The sequence below is a fragment of the Varroa jacobsoni genome, unplaced genomic scaffold (assembly GCF_002532875.2).
Source record: "Varroa jacobsoni isolate VJ856 unplaced genomic scaffold, vjacob_1.0 contig04027, whole genome shotgun sequence".
Classification (NCBI taxonomy): Eukaryota; Metazoa; Arthropoda; class Arachnida; order Mesostigmata; family Varroidae; genus Varroa; species Varroa jacobsoni.
In genome coordinates, this window is record NW_019215148.1 from 4,344 (window position 1) to 24,889 (window position 20,546).

General features: G+C 40.8%; 2 protein-coding genes and 1 long non-coding RNA gene across 3 annotated transcripts; 2 read left to right on the forward strand and 1 right to left on the reverse strand.

The window, feature by feature from the left end:
* The first annotated feature begins 4,351 nt into the window (after positions 1–4,351).
* Positions 4,352–10,828, forward strand: LOC111272963 (vitellogenin-6). The gene is made up of 4 exons (XM_022854645.2): positions 4,352–4,408; positions 4,894–7,084; positions 7,319–7,410; positions 7,548–10,828. The coding sequence occupies exons 1-4, from the start codon at positions 4,372–4,374 to the stop codon at positions 10,778–10,780; spliced, it is 5,553 nt and encodes a 1,850-aa protein (XP_022710380.1). The 5' UTR covers positions 4,352–4,371; the 3' UTR covers positions 10,781–10,828.
* Positions 10,829–11,267: 439 nt separating this feature from the next.
* Positions 11,268–14,627, reverse strand: LOC111272965 (uncharacterized). Its single transcript, XR_002687806.2, has 2 exons — positions 14,479–14,627; positions 11,268–12,404 (listed from the first exon to the last, which is right to left on the reverse strand). It is a non-coding gene; the product is annotated as an uncharacterized LOC111272965 (long non-coding RNA).
* Positions 14,628–14,699: 72 nt separating this feature from the next.
* WDR79 (Telomerase Cajal body protein 1 homolog) lies at positions 14,700–18,951 on the forward strand. The gene is made up of 2 exons (XM_022854646.2): positions 14,700–14,975; positions 16,066–18,951. Exon 2 carries the CDS (start codon positions 16,086–16,088, stop codon positions 17,463–17,465), a length of 1,380 nt encoding a protein of 459 aa, XP_022710381.1. The 5' UTR covers positions 14,700–14,975; positions 16,066–16,085; the 3' UTR covers positions 17,466–18,951.
* The last annotated feature ends 1,595 nt before the right edge of the window (positions 18,952–20,546 follow it).

The window sequence follows — 20,546 nt, forward strand, 5'->3', positions numbered from 1 at the left end:
TGTTATGATAAGTGTACTATTTTATTCTAAGAAGAATAGGATTTCTTCCAGTAAGGTCCAAAGAAGGTGGATCAGCCTATGCCGTTTAGGACAACCAGTCTGCCTAAAGTTTGTTCCGATCAGGTGCCGTACCTGACAGATGGTGGTGTTTCAAAAAATGTATTTACCTTTTAGTGTTTTTCATTACGTTTTCTCTGTAGTGTGTAGTAAATTGTAGATAATGAGCGGGCTAAATGTTTACACAAAGGAAATTTATTTTAAAATTCTCTAGAATGTACTAAGTGTTTCAGGTTTAACAGCTGTTTGGCAAATTCATAGACGATGTTCTGGAAGACCACGAACATCAGCAAGTTTTATAAGCTTATAAAGAGTACAGGAAAATTATAGCCATATAATATGAAATTCTAGTGCAACCAAGTCGTCTATCTCATTTTAAGAGGTTGTGAATGGAAACTAATCAATCAAGATGGTCCGGACCGAAAAAAACGATGTTGCGGATGGTACTGGGAGAACTTTTACAAACTGCACAGTTTAGGTAAGATTACTTGGAGTGATAAAGTTACGTTCAAGTCAAATAGCACAAATAATTGATTTCCACGGGCATTTAAGTTAACTGTAAATAGCAATGTCACCCACGAATACGATGTGAATTTAGCAGAAGCTACAGTGTGGCATTTTAAGCAAATTGGACCTTTATTTTTTGACAGTATTATTTGAAGTTGCCGCAAAAATCGACGTACGCAAGAGAACCTTAATAATAAAGACGGTGAGTTTTATTCTCAACGGGATGGAGCACTTGCCCACTATCCTCGTGATGTAAAAGCAAATATTCATGAAAAAGATGGGTCGAACGTAGAGGCCTTATAGAATGCCCTGCCTGTTACCCATTCTTTTAATGTACCTTTTCTTAGGGAGTGACTTCGAACGTCAAAGTTGACAATAATGGAAGGTTTAAGCAAGAATGCGCTACAAGATAAAAAAAAAATGTTTGCAAATCACCAATGGTGTATTGACTAGGACAATTATAGTTTTGAATAACTACGATAACTTCTTTTCTAATTCGAATAGGAATTATGTGTAAATAAAAATGTACAGTAATTAAAACTATATATATATATATATATACCTGTGAAGTGAATTTTCTCTAACTCTCAAGAAACTTTTGTCCCGAAATAGTTCAGACCAATCATTCAAAACATGGCCGTATCGTATCGACGTCCTTACGATTCGTACACAAACGAACGTTGGTTCGACATAATCACAGATTTACGTTATTATATTTAGCAATTAGTTGATGTTTAACGAGGATCGGCTGGTTTTTTGAACATGCGCTGGTTCGCGTAAGTGCCTTAGCCTTATTTCGAAAATAGAACAGTCAATAAGCGTTTTAATCAATCCATATTACAGACTGGAAAGGAAACACCGTACCTGACATCTTAGTCAACTTACCGATTGTTGATAGCTCGTCTATCTATGAACGTTGCGATCAGTCTCTCTGTATGCGGCCAATATGAGCCTGCAGAATTAGCTGCCCGCGAACACCTCTCGGGGCGGCCCTCCTTTGCTAATGGCACATGTAACCCCGTATCGATACCGCTAAGGACGGCAATAAAGACAAGATGATGCTTTTCAACTATATTGTACAATTGTATAGGATGATACCGCGTAAGTTTGGCTAACAGATATCAAACGGTGGTGATTGATACGCCGACGTTCGCGCATTATACGAGCTGCCGGAGCCCGTTAAAGCTGAATCAATATTCGTAATCGATATCGAAGCTGCTCTTGCTTGCTAGACGATACGATCGAATCGGCCTGTGCAAGCGTCTTCTTGAGAAAGGATATGAAACAGTTTTTGGCTAGTCATATCATTGTAAATCTAGCCGTTAACAAGTGCTTCATATGCCTCAATAGAGAATATTACATTTGCCTTGCGGAGCTCAGTTGATATGGTTTGCCACTGAAGCAGTCACTTACCGATAGGAGCGAATATTAGTCAAGACTTTAGTTATCAACAGGTAGATTAATTTATTTTACTTAAATTTATTAGTTATAGGCCTTTTACGAAAAAAATATTAAACAATAAACTTCATTATCCATACAAATTCGGCAGTGTTAGCACCGCTGGCTGGACTTGAAGGCCATCAATTCTGTTGAAACCTAAATCTACGATAGTCAGAAGACAGTTCATTAAACGAGATAGTAAGTTAATAAAACATCAAAGCGATTTATTTAATTGTATTGTTATAAGTATATATGAATGGGTTTCACTTGATTCTGTCTAACTCTGTCCTGAATAGATCATTTGTCTAACACCAAATTCGTCAGGACTTCTATTTGAATGATATCACAGTTTGACTCCGGAGAAAGCAAAGACCTTAAACTCTTTCCAAGTCTGTTACTGCCTTAACTAGCCAATAGGCTTTGAACGGCTACATATGCCTTTGAACCTATATGGTCTCATGTATTGTTCAAGTTTAGTAGGAGGCACACGTGTTATCATTGCACCGTCACCGGGATCCTGTTGAGAATTTACCTCGAATAACCTAGTTCAGTTTCGAGGTGAGCTGGACGGTCAGTTCGGTCAGACTGTGTGAAGAATAACCTAATGACAGAAAGTTTCCACAGCAAACCTTTAACACATGCTTGGCCGGAGGCGTAACGACAAACGTGGATTATGGCATTTTTTCTACTCAACTTTAGCTTGTGTTTCGCGGTAGTAAACGTTGTTGATTACCGATAGATTAATAAGAGATGTTAAGATAGATAAGTTAATAGTCATGAGGTATAGATATGTATTCTAAACTCCTTTTTAGCAGTCATTTTTAACAGAAACGTTACCAATGGACTATATCAATGAACAAAACATTGACTTTTCAACAAAATCATTGCCCAGTGGGTGTCAAAGCGTCTGCATAATGTATTAACTAAATTTACCTTGCTTCAGGCATTTTTCTTGTAGTATATGCTAAAGTATCTGTGAACTGTGTCTATGAACGTATTAGCTAACTCAAGCTGGTAAGAGAAAGGCAAGATTCTGCGATAGTAAGTCCGATTACTTACGCTCACCATAAAACAATCTATAAAATGCCTAGCTTTTGTGAGCTGACAATAGTAACGGGCTAGTTTCCACTATGCAACTAAAATCCGTAGATATTTGCCTTTTTTTTTAAATATTAAAAGCCTGCCAGTATTTAGGTTTGAAAGGGCGAAGGGGGGAATAAAGTGATCATTACTTTGGATGCATTGACACCCTCTTCTCTGCTCATAATGTTTGTTACTGTGACATGATACAATCTATTGTAGCTGAAGTCGTATATCAAACTCATCTAAGAGTTTATTGTTAACACAGCGAATCAGACGCCATTCCACTTAAAACGTGTTTTCGTTCGATGATACACTTTACTAACAAATCTCAATCAATAACACGTATTTGCTGATCGTCATTGGCAATTCGTATGTGTCCTGCAGAATTTTGTCCTAAAATCTCAAGCTTGAGACCGTATGCCTGCACCAACCTGAACCTTTAGCAAAATATATGGGTTTTGTTGCCTTAAAACTTTTCGTTATTGATTCCTAACTTTGGTATTGGCTTCTTTTTTAAGTATCTGATATGAAAGTCGTGAACTTGACGAAACAACTAGCATTAATTGCGCATATTGTATACTGAATAGTAACAAACGCGTCTACTTGTATAAAAATCTAAAAGTATGCTTTCCGATATTTCAAATTGCTTATTATATACATATGTCATTCAGCTATTATTCAAGTCTATGGCTTTGCTGCAGCCACTAACTAGATCAGAGCGAAACAGATTTAAGTTAAAAACCTGCTGACAAACACTTCCACACACGAAGTACGCTGAACATCTCTAAACAGTTAGGAAAAATGTAATTGGTTTAAAGTCAAAATATTCTCATACTATGTCGACAATACAACAGCCTTTGACCGTAGTCCTCGGCCTAAAAAATATCGAAAAGGTCTAGGTACAAAGTTAGGACGACTACATATAATTTCCTGCTTAGTTCTTTCTTAATTAACATGGCTCTACAAGTTAGTTGTGAAATATAGTAAGACAGTTCATAATGAGAATGCAAGGACAGATATAGAACGGTAATAACCATTGCTTTTCGGCCTCTCTTTACGTCAGCGTGCGTCGTAGGGGTCTAATCAATTATTCGCGCAGCGCTGGTTCAAGATGCCGAGAGTTTTCGTGGCGTCAGCTCAAACCTCTCGTCTCTCTAACTCGTTCACTGACCGTATTGACCGTATGACAGTGATAGCGTCTGGGCGGTCGGGTATATAAGCACGTCTCGCAGACGCAACGAACAGGTTGGAAGGTATGATTCGAAGAGTAACTAACCGTCGACGATGAGGTTCTTTGTTCTTCCCCTAGTCCTAGCTGCGGGTATGTAACCAACCGAGATTGCTTATATTCTTAGTTTACTATCCCGTGAATGCTTCTGGATATCGCGTACTTGGAGGGGCACAGCGGCATTAGCTTCATGCTATTTAAATTTTTATTTATTTTTTAATTTTAACTATAACTATTTTAAATGGGTGGAACGATCAAACAAGCCAAGAATATCCATAGGAATAGAGTAGTATGTGAATTAAAGAAGACACGTAATTGAATTTGCCCTATACGTAGCTGATTTTGTCAGATACGTTCCACGCTTTGTTATAGCAAATCAGAACAGATTTAGCTTCCGGTAGAATTCGCCAGCCGAAACAGTGAAATGGGTGGAGCTTCTTATACCCTTCTTTCAGTATGCTGTTGATACAATATCACTTACGGTACCTAAAATAATTAGGACGTTAAATATAATACTTATGCAAATGCTGCTACAACCAGTTTTTAACATGGACCTGTTTTTTACGGCCTTTCATCAGCCGTTAGTGCCGAAATGTTCCACTTTGTTGGTCAAAATGGCCAAGGCTCGACCTTGTACAACGTTTATGGCGCCGTCACTGTTGGAGCCAACCAGCTGACGGGCAAAAAGGCCGTCCTCGCATACAAGGGTGTCCTTGCTGTTTTACAAGTCGTTGAGGGCGAGTACATGGCCAGGTTCACTCAATTCACCATTAGCAAGTACGACAGGATTAGCTGGAACATTAAGGATGAGACTTTCGGTAACCTCGAACCTGAGGAGCAGCGTCTTGTCGAAACTCTTCGTGAAGACGATGACTATCAACGGGAAATGCAGAAACCTGTGAAGTTCTACATGAAAAATGGTCAAGTCGTCCGCATGGAGGCTGGCAAAGAGCACAGCCAATGGTCGCTTAATATCTTCCGTGGCATCTTCACCCTGTTCCAGAACCAAGTTCAAAGACCCTACGAAATGGCTATTCCCTACATTGACTATAAATACGAAGATGGTGTAGCCGGCAACTGCAAGGTCCAATACGAGGTTTTCTCTCAGCCCGAGTACGGTGTTGGTCAGGGTGTGTTGAATATAACCAAGACTACGAACTACAAGGACTGCTTAAGTCGTCCTGTTTACCTTCACCTTAAGGACACCCAGCGTGGCTGTGCTGGTGTATGCGACAACCACAATCCCGAGAACTTTCTCGGCCAGTACGAGGAGGAGCGCACCGATCACGAGATGAAGCCCACCCCTGGCTGCCCTGTTAATCAGCAGCGTAGCGATACCCTCGTCACTGTTCAAACTGTCACCAAGTACAACGTCTCCTGGGGCTATCTCGACGGGGCTCACTCCGAGCACACTGACATCTACCACCTGTTCGGTGACAGATTTCAGGTTTTCACCGCTCTCCATCTTCACCATAACGAAACTGAGGGACCCATGTTCGACGAGCCCCAGAACGTAGAGACTTACGATACTCTCCAGCAGCATTTGCCCCATGAGGACGAGCTTGCCATCCCTATTTACGCCCTAATGAAACAGCATGGTCAGCATCAGCAGTATCCCCGGTACTTCCAGAGACATTTCGAGACTGTTATCCATGAGCTTCGTCAGATCAAGGAGCACCAGAATCAGGGTCAAAACAAAAATTACGATGCTCCCGCTTACCTCGTAGAGCTTATTCAGGCTATATCTGGCATGACTGAGCACGAACTCAAGGAGACCGTTCCTGCTATTGTTCGTCAGAAGCAGCCCAAGCAGCTTGACGAGGAAGAGTACCTCCGTCGCCAACTCTGGATTGAGCTTCTCGGCAAAGCAGGCTCCAAAACCGCCGTCAAGATTGCCGTTGAACTCATTAAGAACAACATTTTCACTCCCGCCGAAACTCGTCGCATTCTTCAGGACATCGCTGCTTTCCAGTCCTACCCCGACACTGACATGATCGAGCGGGTCCTTGACCTCTGTCTCCAAAGTACAAGCCAGGCATACGGACAGAGTCTTACCTCCATTGGCAAGGCTACCGCCTGCGTTGCGGCTGGCAAGATCATTTCCAAGGGCTGCAACTCCAAGATTTACCAACTGGCCCAAAAGCACCAACAAGAGAAGAAGCTCATCAATAGCAGTCGTCAAACCATCCATAGTAGTGAACATGGTTACGAGGTCGAGCCCGAAGCCTCCGAGTATCGTCTGACCATGGGTCACTTACCCATTCAACCTCAGTACCTCTGTACATCCGAGAAGCTCCAGCAGTACGTTAAACGTCTTAGCCAGGCTCTCTCACAGGCTACTGAATTTAGAACCATCATTGCCTATATCAACGGTCTCGCCAAGATTGAGAAGCCCGAGGCCCTGCCTAAGCTTATCAGCTACGTTGAAGGCACCGCCCAGAACCTCAAGTTCGTCAAGCAAGAAGGTGAAGATGAAGACGAGGCCACTGAGTTTGTGCGTCGCGTCGCCATACTCTCTCTTCGCAACATTGCTTTTAAATATCCCAAAGAGGTTAATCCCATTGTTCGCGTAATCTATCAGAACACGACCGAGAAAGTGCAAACCCGTATTGTTGCCTTCGACGTCTGGATGAACACCCAACCCGCCCAGTGGGAAGTTGAAAAGGTTATGCAGGTCGCTAATAAAGATTCCTCTCGTGAGCTTACCCATTATGTATATACTGCCCTCAAAACCGCCATGAGTGCCCAGGAGCCGTGCTACAAGCTTCTGTAAGTATTGGTAACTTTTACATCAGTTAGGCGTATCAAATAAAATAGTTTATACAAAGAAAGTGTTCATGGCGTCACTATGAAGAGATTTTTGCAATGTCTTGTATGTATTGTAACTCATGGATCGCTGAGCGTGTAGTAAGAAACCTGACATTTAGGATATTTTCTAAGCTGTAATCTTTACTTGACAAATCAATTATTCAATGAATTTTCACTTTAATGATTTTTGAGCAGGGCTGAGCGCATCCGCGCCGTTTGGACCCAAATTCGTCCTTTCGATTTTGGTATGAAATTCTCCCAGCTTCGTTCCATGGGCTACTACAGCTGTAAGTATGGATGAGTACTATTGATTTTCCTTATCATTCAAACAATGCTTGCAGCTATTCTATATGCATTACGCCTTCAAAGTGGGTTGCACATAATTTTTCCATGATTTATTGTTTTCAATTTCCATATGGTGCAGACGTTGAGAACTACGGTATCCGCGGTATCTGGAAGATGATCGCTTCTAACACGACTATGACTCCTGGTTACACCGAGGCCAAATTTGAGCAGGTTCGTGGCCCTTTCATAAAGTCTGTCTTCGGAGGTAAGGTTCTTATTAAAGGTGGCAACAGTATCTGGGAACAAGTCGTCGGTAAGAACGATCTTCTTGAGCATGTTGCTTGTGTCCTTAGTGGTCACACCCAACAATGTCAGCAGGATGCCCGTCGCCTGTTTAAGGATATTGCTCAAGGTATGGGAGTCAACAAGTACAACGATGAAACCCCTAAGGCTGTCCTCTACTGGAACGTTTTCGCTGGTGAGGCTATAATCCCAATCGATGGGGACTACCTACAGGAGTTTAACGATGAGCTTCGCGGAACTATCTCCAGTCTCGGACGAAACGGTCTTTCTGGTCATTATTTGCGTGTGTTTTTGCCTACCAAGGCCTTCCACGTCGAGCCTACTAACCTTGGTTTTCCCATTGTCCACTCCACCATTCACCCCGTCGTCTTTTCTGTACGCTACGAAAACCTTAAGCTTCAATATAATAAACTTGCTCCCTACAAGTTCGAGTTCACTGGAACTGTCCAGCCCACCATCCTTTCCTTCCGTCAAACCCGTGTCTTCGCTGCTGAGAGGCAGGGTCACCGCGTTCCCACCATGAAGGTTACTGACATCAAGGAGTTCAACCCTCGTTTCAGCTTCCAGCTTGGCTACATCCAATCCGAGCACCGCTTCTATGGCCATATCAAGCCCATCTTCGACCGTGTCTTCCATTCTGGCCACTGCACCGAACTCAAGCTTGAGGCTAATAATATCATCGATGCTGAACCTTATGCCTGCGTTGTTGATTACGGCAACTGCATCAAGACCTTGTACGATCCTATTCATCGCAACCAGCAGATAGGTGGACAGTGGTTGGGAATGGTCCTCCGCCTTGCTGGTGAGTCTCACCAGTCCTGGTCAGGTCCTGGCACCTTCAGTTCTCAGGAAGCCCGTCAGGAGGGTCTTTTTGCCGCTGCGTTGAACCATTTTGCTAACAACGGCATGAAGCACCACGCTATGTCTCTCTACCTTGAGCCCGACAAGCGACAGCCAATCAACGAGTGGTCTGCCGTAATTGATCTAGACTCTAACCTTGAACGTCTTGCCAAGGTTGCCATCTCTGAGCAGGCGCAAAAAATCCAGAAGGTCAAGGCTGAGTACAAGTCTCGCCAGCAGCCCATCAACGTTGAGCTCCAGGAGGTCATCCGCAAAGTTGATAACCTCCTTGAGAACACCAATGAGGAGATCGATGAGACCACTATCGAAAGTCAGATACTCGTCAAGATCCAGGGTAGCCACCAGGGTCAGCCCAAGTGTACTATCAATGTTGCCATGAAGAAGGTCCACAACTTTGAAAGTACAAAGCAGGTGTACGCTCTCGCCGTAGAGCACAAAGAGTCAAACAACAATATCGAGCTCTTCGCCAACGTCTCCTACCCCAAGATCGGCTCTCCTTTCCACTACGACCCCACTTATTTCTCTGAAGATCAGCGCATGAACGGCACTTTCATCGCCAAGTTCCAGGGCCAGCAGGAGCAGACCTACCGTGTTTCTTTCCAGGCTGTCAAGTCCGAGGAGCAAAAGAAGGGATCCAATTATGAGTGGTTCGAGGTCCGATGCCTCGCTGAGCAGAAGGCCGGCAAGACTATGACTGATACCTGCAAGAAGGCTATCCTTAAGGCCAATTCTCTCGACGCCATGAGCATGACTATCCATCTTCCCCGTAACGTCGACCCCAAGGCTAAGTCTCTCGCCTATCAGACCCTAGATTTCGTCAAGTACCAGCTCTACCCGAAGATGCAGTCTAAGCTTGTCAGCCACAAGGAGCGTCAGCAACAACTTCAGAAATATCAAAACGGGAAACAGGAGATCTACATCTCCGCTAACGCTACCCGTGATTCTGCCTCGTCCCTTCTCTACAACGTCCACCTCGAGATGCCCTTCGAGGACGTGATGTTCTCTAAGATCCGCCTCCCAGGTCTCCGTCCCATCCATATGCAACTTTCCAGTAGGCAGCAGCTTGAACACGTTGCCTACCGCGGGCAGAATGAGAACGTTTGCGTCCTTGGCGACAAGTACGTCCGCACATACGACAATGTGACCTTGAGTCTCGACGTCATGCAGGGCTGTGAGTACGTTTTGACCCGTCACCAGTCTGAGAACGACCCCGTCTTTACCGTTACCTTCGAGGTCGTCAAGCCTAACAGCTTTGCCAAAAAGATCCGGGTCCAATTATACGACCAGGTCATTGAATTTATTCCCTTCGTTACCACTGATCGTTATTTCCAAGTCATCATCAACGGTAATCAGCACCAGCTCACTTTCAATAAGCCGATCGCCTTCGTTTACGGCAATGGCCAGCGCGTCTACCTCAACGCCTACGAGACCCCTAACCCCCACGACGCTCCCGTTGTAGACCTCTACACCGAATCCGAAGAATTCGGGGTCCACTTTGATGGTCACGCCGCCAAGGTGTACATCAACGGCAAGTACAAGGGTTCCACATACGGTGTGTGCGGCAACAATGATAACGAGCAAAAACACGAGTTCATCGGTCCCAACAGTCACGAATACGAGCGTTCCAACGAGTTTATCGCCGCCTACGGCATCGGTCAGCGGTGCAAGGTCCCCGCTCAAAACAGCCACGAGAAGCAGATGGAGATTCTTAATCAGGAGATCGAGCAGATCCGCCGCCAAGAGCAGGTCAAGACGCAGCTGCTCAGCAAACAGATGCAGGACAGCTACACCCAGCAAAATGAGCGAAGCCAACAGCTCGGCCAGCAGCAGAACGAGTTCAACCGATTCTGGATGGAGCAACAGAACGAGCAGTTCTGGGGAAAACAGCATGGACAGGAGGAGGAGTGGGACTCCGAAAAGGAGCAAGAGCAACGTCAAATCCTGAAGACCGTTGTGTCTATCGAGAACGATCACGTCTGTTTCTCTTCCAGGCCGATCGCCACTTGCAAGCTCGGCTACCACCATGAGGGTGTGCTCCGCATTGAACGCGTTGAATCTATCTGCCTTGAGAAGAATCACGGGGCTGCCATAGAGGCTATAAAACAGATTCGTGCCAAACGCACCATCGACGTTACCAGCCTCGCCCAATACCAAAAGGGACGTCTCTTTACCATGCACAACGTGCCTAAGTGCAAACGATACGAATAAATGATGTGGTAACAATTATGAATAAATATGACAGCTCGTTCGCTCATGCGCGGAAAATGTCATTTGTTTATACTGTCTGTATGTAAATAGTTAGGTTAGCCAGAAAAAAGCAAAGTTATATTGATAGCAGGTATAATACCAGGTAACTGAAGATGTTTGAGTGGGATGCGAAATCCTAAACGTCATTGGCCCACCCAGCCGTATAAACGCTCTTAAGCAGTTCCATACTTGAACACTTAAAAACAATAGAAAGCTTCCTTTATTTTATTATACCTACCTTGTGCTATGAATTAATATAGTTTGTCACAAGTCATCCATGAAACCTACAAATAGACCAGCGCAGAAAATGCGCCAGAATCGAGCTTTCGATAACTAAACCATGTATAAGAGATAAGCTTCTTCTAAAGCCGACTAAATAACGCTTCAACATCTTACGTACACTACATAAGAGTGATATTCATAGCAGATCTAATGTGAGCACATACGGTTGGTCATATCACATGATTTATTTGTAGCCTACACACATGGCCATAACTTTTTTGTTTATTTCAATATGCTACATCCTACATCAAACAAGAATACATTCTAGGTACTTATGATTTCGTTTTCCTTAAACAATAATCAAATTCATGTAGAAGGTAGTGTCCTGCCATTAATTCATAAGACCTTCGTACGAAACATACTTGGTTTTGACTTCATGTGTGGCATTGGAACATACTGCTTCGACAGCCGACAAATTTGGCTGGAAGATGTGATATAATAAACAAGAATGTCTCGAGTAATAACGTCACAGCTGGCTGCCAATCTGAGGGTCAGCCGTTTATAATCAAGGTAATTGAGGCAGAACTCCAAAACTATCCTATGTGTAATCATCATCAAAATAGATTGATTTATTCCATTGATCTGCTGCATCGCTTCAAATATTGCTTGAGTTAGGCGATTTTTATTTTGATAAACACTTATTTTAACAGATAGAAATATTAAGATCCATCACTGAATCGCCCAACGACATGCCATAAATGATACTAAAAGTGATATGATCAATTACTGTTCCTCTTATTCTTGTAGCATCGATACCCTAAAAAAAAGAGGAGGTCTATATTCTATAACAAACACGATGCTTCAGATTTACGCAACAAAAGCTCGGAGTGGTTCCATTAGCTTATTCCTTCGATTTGACAAATAGTCTTCCTGCCCTGGACTTGTTTGAGTAGGTTGTCGAGTATAGACCTATATGCAACAATTCTCACTGGTTTATTGTCATCATTCAGCCAACTCGTCTACAGTAGAAAGATTCTATTGTGGCGAGACACGTAGCATTCAGCCTGTGTTGGACTTTACATTACAATGGTGTATTGTACACTACGATCAGTTGGCACTGTGAAGAGTGTTGGTTTCCAACACTGTTTTCAGGTCATGGGATCATGTTCTGTTAACGGTGACCTTACAAGAAATCCGACATGACGACCCATTGAAGCTTCTCGATGTCGCTTGTATAGTCTTAGCCAGTCAACTTTCCCATTTTTTTCTCATTTCGCCGTACTTCTTTTTCTTTGACCTTCTTGAACGGAGAGGATTTGCGACTGCGAAGCTCCTGTCGATGTGCCCACGCGTTAGCAGATTTCTGAACAAGAACCGAAGTTCGAAACGTGCGTAGGCTTGAGTGTTAATCGACTGTCAACACATGCTACATACTTAATTTCCATCATAAAGAAACGAATCATTTTATGCTAAAGTTCTTCATGACGTGGGTATCATTTCATCAAGAGTTATTCAATTTTCTGCCAAATAATAGAACGCCGGTACTTAGACTTGACTTGATTATTAATCCTGTTTTTCCTGCCCAACTATAAACTGTTCATATATCGCCACCCTTGTTTCAAAGTCTTCTCAAGTTGGCCAGTCAAAAACTTCGCGTTTAAATAAATTGACGGCTAAACAGATAAGACTCGCTATTTCCACGATGTGACCATCAAGTAGCCCATAAAAATGCTTCTAGTCAACCAAAGAAAATTAACAGAGATTATTTAGGAACTATATAACAATTATGAGTCGTTAAGCTATATGCTAATTACTATTCAGAGTGTTTAAAAAATGTGTACAATGTTAAACAAGTCATAACGTTCTGATTACGCATTTGCAAGGTGTAATTCATTGGAAGTAATAAGTGGGCCATGGTTAGCTTTTGAAGGCTCAAATTTTATATAACAAAGCTATTGAAAATATAAAACATAGCAGAGGTGCAAGGTTGACATATCAGGCAAATTCGTTTAGAGAACTTACAACTAATAGGGATAAGTTTCAAACGACTAGATCTTTTTTAAATAAACATTTTTTAAACACATAAACAATTTTTCAAACTACCAAGAACATCTGTAAGTTACACAAGTCAAGAAGAGGTACCAAAAAGGTATAGCAAAATATCTTGAGCATCTGTAGCACTACCAGATCAAGAACTTAACATCAGGAAATAATGTGCCCATCGAATTTTGACACATCTTGAATTGAAAGGTTACAGTTAAACAATGGTAAGAAATATTTGTTCCGGACCCAAGAAAACAATTTTGTGAATAATACTCTGAAAAATGTAAACAAGATATTTACAGCTTTCTGGAAAAACTCGTAGCGATGATGCTACAGCCAAATTCTCAATGGCGTTAACATAATTGTGTCAATTACCTGAGAAATGTTTTTGTCCCTGAGATAGTTATGAAAAGTTGTTGAATTTAGGTGGACAACGCGTAAAATGTTACGGGGGAAAAGCTTTGCTACAAAATTCTTTCTGCATTCTGATTTACTAGCTCCACTCTGATGCTTATTAGCATGTGAGGCAGTTTTTGTAAGGACGCTTACGAACTGACGCAGACATCAGACTTGAAGATTTACTAATAAAGTACATAGAATTTGAAACATCATATCCAGTGAACTAACATAGAAACTTTTTCTGTTTACACAAATTATCAAAGAATTACCAAAGTTGTAACTTTCTATCCGAACATTGTAACTAGTGAAGCCACCACATGCAATTATAAAACTAGTTATTAATGACCTCATAAGGCAATATCGGTTGCACTTTATAAATTTACTGGACAGACTTGCGTATCTATAATTGAGTGAAACTTCTTCTGAACGAGCGACTTATTTTATAAAGTTTATTATATTTATATATATATATATATATACTTACCAATATAATAAAAACCAATAATAATACATTATCATAAAAAAATATTGAAACGGTCTAATATGTAGATGTTGGCTACTACCTTTATTCGATCTCAGTATTGACTGAAGATTATGTTTATATTTAATCATAATACAATATGATAAAGTCTAGTAATATTAAAGCTCGATTTAGCTTATACACTAGGATTCCACGATGTTACAGATACCTAATTATAGTAATAAAGGTTGGCATTGTTATTGTTTATGATGTTTATAAAATACTAGCGTAAATTATACCACTGTCAATTCGGTGCTGTACTAGCAATCATATTAGACACTGAGGATAAGTACTTCTAGTACTTGCAATAAGCTCGCTTCTTATTCAGGTTGAAAACTCATGGGTTATTCAAAAGCAACAACGTAAAAACGTACGTGCGCCAAACCACTGAGAAGAACCAATAAAACTTGAGTAAATCCGGAAATTGTGTTGCATCACTAGTTCAAGTATTATTAATTTTGCCGTTATCACTTACATACGCATCCTACATTCCGAACTCCACTACGCTTTTTATATGTCCATGCACGTTGCCATGACGTTTAATGTAATAGCTTTAAATTGTCGATTTACGTAGACGTGACATTCATGGCTTGCCAATTTCGTTAGTCATATTGGAATTCAATTGTTCGCGCCGTTTCGTCTGCTACAAAATGTCAATAAACAGTTGAAGGCGCCCGCCTTCTTAACCACTACATGCCCTCACTGGTGCGCATTAAACTGTTCTGAGAGGAATATCAATTTTTTCTTAATTAGAAATACGTTACGTAGTTGACGCAGTGCTCAACAATCTCTGATTCACTGATTTGATGATAAAAAAATAGCACTACATGCTATTTTTTAAGACTTGATGCATTCTCAAATAACAACAAGGACGAACTCCCCCCTGGCAATAAAGGAGTCTGAACAGTTCACATGTGTTCTGCTTACAGCCAGTAAACGAACTCTTCTGAAAGCAACGTACTGTTAATAAAGGTAAAGATATATGGTGTGTAAAAATTATGCTTCACCCACAATGTTTTACCCCGGTTTCAAAACGCAAAAATGTAATAGGCCTATTCTTTATTATTTTTCTGAGAGTTATCTTCTGTGAAAATAAACATCTCCAAAAAGACATATACATTAGTAGTAGCAATAATAAAACACTTAATTAGTATTAATAGCATTCGATTAGCATTCATTTTCTATATCTCTGTATAACATATTTCTTACTGAAATGCCTCTCAATAATTACATGCTTTAAAGAAACAACTCCCTTCTACCAGGTCCAAAATTATTATCATTTTATATTGTCGATCAAACTAATAATTAGTAATAAATTTATAGACAGAAGCTCTTTGTTGAAAAAGTATCTCATACAAATTATTACATATGTATTAAACTTATTACTTCTAGACGTCTCAATTACTGTACTTGATCTATTTGGAATTTGACGTTTCAATCTGTGAGTATAGAATACTTACGCAAGTTGAGGTGAATGTAGTTGGCACAGGTTGTTTTATATGTCTAAACTTGTTAAGGTTATTAGCCGTGAAAGCAAATTATTTAAGCAAAGAATTTCACATAGCTTATGTGAGGATCGTCCTTTGTGACGTTTGAAATATAGCCATTTTCTTTTTTAACAATTCAGTGCAGATCATTATGACATACTGAGGGTTGCCAGTTTTATCTTCGCCATTTGTCCTTAATAAAAGTTGATTATTATTTTTATCACCTTACGCACAATTGGTACGTTAGTGTTCTATACTACCCAGGCAAAGATAGTGCTGGTCGTTTGCTGAAAGCGGTGACCTAAGAGTTCGCAATATTTAGTGATGAAAGGGTAGCTGGACAGCAATTATCCATCGGGTTTCAAAGCTTTCGAATCAACAGTTTCCTTTTTCGGTACTACTTTAGGGTAACATAGCTTGAGGCAGGTAGCCCCGACACTGAACGAAGTATATCCACACCCTGTTTTAAACCTAGACCATCTAATTTGCCCTTAAGGTCAGTAGACAATCACTTTATCACGCCACACTCACGGGATCACACATCTAACGGTAGCAATATTCGTTTTGTTCGACAGCTCACTTCCTCACACGTACAATGAATGATCTTGTAGATGAACCCGCCAAGCTTGAGCAGTTGGTTGCCGAAGAAGAGAAGAAAATTCTGGAGCTACTTTTTGATCAACGGGTGGACGACACAAGTGCAAACAAAATCTGTAAATCACCACCTCAACAGCTAAACGAGGCAAGATCCGCTCAACTAGACAAACTAGTTTCAGCTGAGAATGAAGGTATTACGACCAGCAGCGACAGCGCTGTTGACACGGATGTACAAAACATCGATTCCGATCATACAATTGCTACTACTGAATTACCTATCGCTTACATTCCTCCTGTATTCGACTCGGTTCCTTCGCTAATCTATGACGAAAAATTTTCGACATTTACCAAAGGCGTGAAATTTGCACCTGACGGACAGACATTCGCAGTATGCACTGATGATAACCGAATCCATCTGCGTCGCACAGCTGGATTACTCGATGGTACAAATATGCCTGGCAAAATCGTCGTCGAGATCGTAGCCAGCGTTCGTGAGGCACAACCCATCCATGACTTCGCGTGGCACCCTAGCCACGAGTTTTGTGCGTTCGTCACAACCTGCAATACTCAGCCAATTCATTTGTACTGTGGCCAAACAGTGAAGCTCCTGTCTAGTTATGTGGCGAGGAATCATCTCGATGAGCATATCTCTGCTTATTGCTTGAAGTTCAGCCGGACAGGAGAGCAAATTCTGGCTGGCTTCAAGAAATTTGTCCGTATATTTGATGTCGAGTGTCCTGGCGTCTGGTATGAAATCGCTACCTGGAAACAGTATCAAGCAGGAATCGTATCAGCGCTGGACACCAATGGCGAGAAATTGCTGGCCGTCGGCACATACTGTAATACGGTTGCGTTGTACGATCTTCGTGACAAGACTATGGCTTACAGGCCTGAAGAAGGTCATAAAGGAGGTGTCACACAGATCCGCTTTTCGTATGATGGCAATTTATGCTATTCTGGTGCGCGTAAAGACAACTTTATTCTGTGTCGCGATTTGCGAAATTTCAGTAAAGTGATCCACGAGTTTCCCCGACAATGCACTACGAATCAGCGTATTCACTTTGACCTGCCCTACGAAGAAAACTATCTAGCTACTGGAAATACGGACGGAACGGCCTTCATTTGGAATCGAAATGAACTGCAGACATTTGGCGAAAATGGAACAAAGTGTCGACCAAATCTGATCTTCACGCCGCATGCTAATGTCCGCCTGACAAAGAGCAGTGCCACTAATGGCCTCAGCTTTCATCCCTGGGCGCCAGTTATCGCGACCAGCTCTGGTGGTCGAGGGACAAGCGTCTGGGATGACAAGAGCGAGCAAGTCATTTGGGAGAGTCCGTACGAGAATCGCGTGAAACTTTGGAAATTTGTACAGTAGCAAAAACTCCGACTGAGACATTTCAGCTATATGTGTACCTATTGCAACAGGTACATATTGTAAGGTCTTAAAAAGTCGGTCATCGGTAGGGACAAAACACTTGTAAGAGACAATCGCTATTTGTACGAACCATGTGAATATTTCAAATACGTAAATACGTATTGTTGTGGCGTATGCGTTCTCACATGTTGGGTCGTGGCTAAAGACGATATTCGGCTGGTTCTATATAATGTTTTTAGAAGGTGACCTTGCATATTTTTTCTTCCGTATAATATGTTATTGCGTTGCTCGCCACTTCCATGTAGTAATACGCTCTTGAAGCTACGCTCAGATGTTTGCGACTAAATCTAGAGTTAGTTAATTGGTTCAATTTTCATATATTACAAAACAAAAAAACGGAAAGGATTTTTGGGGACGGGGTTTCAGTGACCACTGCCCAGTGGCAGATAACATCGAAGGAGCAAGTTTACGGTAACACCTGGGTTAACCGTCATTTATGAAATGGCTTTGATTATACTTAGCTAATCACTTTTATTAGGGGAGGGGGGATTTGAAGCTATATATATATATAAGGAAAGTAAGGTATGTCCCGTCTTTCATATATATATATATATAATATTTAATTTAAGAAGGACGAAAAAAATAGTGAACCAAGTACCTCAATCTGTTTTATCTAACCTTGGTTTTTTTGGGAGTAGAAACAGTAAAAAAAGAAAGTTGAGCTTATCGCGCTTACTGATAATTGTATAGATGTATATAATATAAGAAAAAACGTGTACCAGCGATACGACTAGTACCGATTAGTTATCCTGTTTGAAGTTAGCTAAGTATGTTTTTGGTTACCATAGTGCGGGTACTCTTTCAAGATTTTTCCAAATAACGTTTTTAAACTTGAATTGATCATCATGTTTAGTTAAGATATGTACGCATTTTTAAATTAGATTATTTATCACATTAACATACGTGGCACAGAATTGTCCAACACGTGATTTGTCTGCTACGACAACCTTTATTATATTCTTATTCGGATCGACTCCACTGGCATTTTTTTCCATTTGCAAGTTGATTATTGGGGACAATCTAGAGTTTTTTTTTTTCAAAATTATTTTCAGGACACAGGAAGGTTTTCTTTTCAGAAAAAATCGAGTTAACTGGTTCTCGGAGTGCTACTATTAGACGTAGGAAGTCGGCTCTGACATTTAATTTGTATATAGTTACGTACGTGAACTGAATATATGTGATGTTTTATAAATTATGAAGCTGTTTTGCTTGTTTTCAAAATATACTAGGTTCCTGAGACAATCCTGCATTTGCCTGTTTGACGGCCGCGATACCATCTACATAGATGAAAGTTCTTGAAGTGACACATAATGTTCTTCAAACGCCTGCGGTAAAATTGTGGCCAAAGCGCTAAAACATGCCAAATGAAGAGGTGAAACAAAAATTTAAATAAATGAAGTGAAGAAGTTTGGCGCTATATATAAAACGTGACTTTTTATAGGGATATTGTGAAGTTTTTAGCTAATGTGTTTAATTTATAGTTGTCACATAAAATCTGAAACGCTTTCAAATAGTTATAATATTATTACGTCACATAAAGTGTTTCAAGATTCGTTTCTAGGTCACTGCGACTGCAACAGATCGATCGCTATTTCTCTATTCTGCATTTTACCGGGTGGCAGACAGACTGGCTATTCTGTCTCTGTCTTCAAGACAAAAAAACAACCTGAAAAGAACCTCGTGATATTTTGGGAAACGAATCTATGTCAACTTTATCATTGAATCGACAAGTAAATTGAGAGTAGAAAGTAGTAGGTATTTTTCTACGCCAGGTCTTTTCTTACTACATCTGACACCAGATACGAAGCTGTTTTGTGATTTCTTTCTCGAAAAAAGACTCATCTTAGGAGTCTAACGGCATCACATCTTTATTTACGTTCAGTACTGTTGGTGTTGAGTCGTAATGCCCGTAATTATTATACAGTCATCAATATCATATCAAGCATTAAATAAAATTCGGGAAAATTTAAACGAACGCACAAAAAGGTGCGAATAGTCAAGAAATTTGGGACGCGCCAGAGCTTTTTAGTTGGTGAATAAAAATCTAACAAAAATGCTAGCGTGTAAGTCTTAATACTCAACGCATTCAGCGCTTGCAGCTAACTTCTCAATTATTGGAAGTCAGTTATAGCGAGCGACGTAGAACTTACCAACACTAATAATAATGTTTATTCTTATTGTATGTGCCATAAGTGTAAGAGTAACGATTTAATACCTCTAAGACGCACCTTCAAATAAGAGAAAATAGGCGAAATAGTGCGCATTCGGTTTACATCGATCGAACACATTCATCTTACTTTGCCTGTCTTCCGCGTAGGTGAGCCATCTTTTATTTGTATTTGAGCTCTCCTGTTATACAGCAGTGACATGTGGTATACTAATATCACCTCAGCATGCACGCCTGCAGGAGATAGAGCGATTCACTCTTCTTTATTATATGTAATATAAATAATAGTAATAATCGCCATCATCAGAGACACTAGGCTACAATGAATATTTTCTATGCGTTTTATCTAAACTACTGGCTATTTCGAACATCTGCGCTTATATGCGAGTCTAAATATTAGCGTGTAGATATACCCTGTTTGATCCAGTGAATTGTCATAAATTATAAGTATGCATGTTATATATTCATTTAAGAATAGCCTCAATGGGCCATAAAGAGATAGAAATGTTCATCTTTTACTACTAAACGCATCGTGAAAGAGAGACTTTTAAAATGACGTAATGTAGATTGATGATATGTGATAGAAGGTAATGGAACATAATAGCGATATTTTCAATCGATAAATTTCAATACAAGCTCTCACACAAACGGGATGGAAAAGGATTATGGTACGAAATGTGGTGCAAATAATGATCAATTCAATAACTAATGCGCAACTCGTGATGATTTCACTGATAAGGTTATTTTATATTGGCGTTTTAAATTTACCCTCATTAATCTGTTTGTTTTGTGACAGCTGACCATCAGCCATAGCTCTCTAAGAGTGCTTTCAATATATACTCTGAAGGACTTCA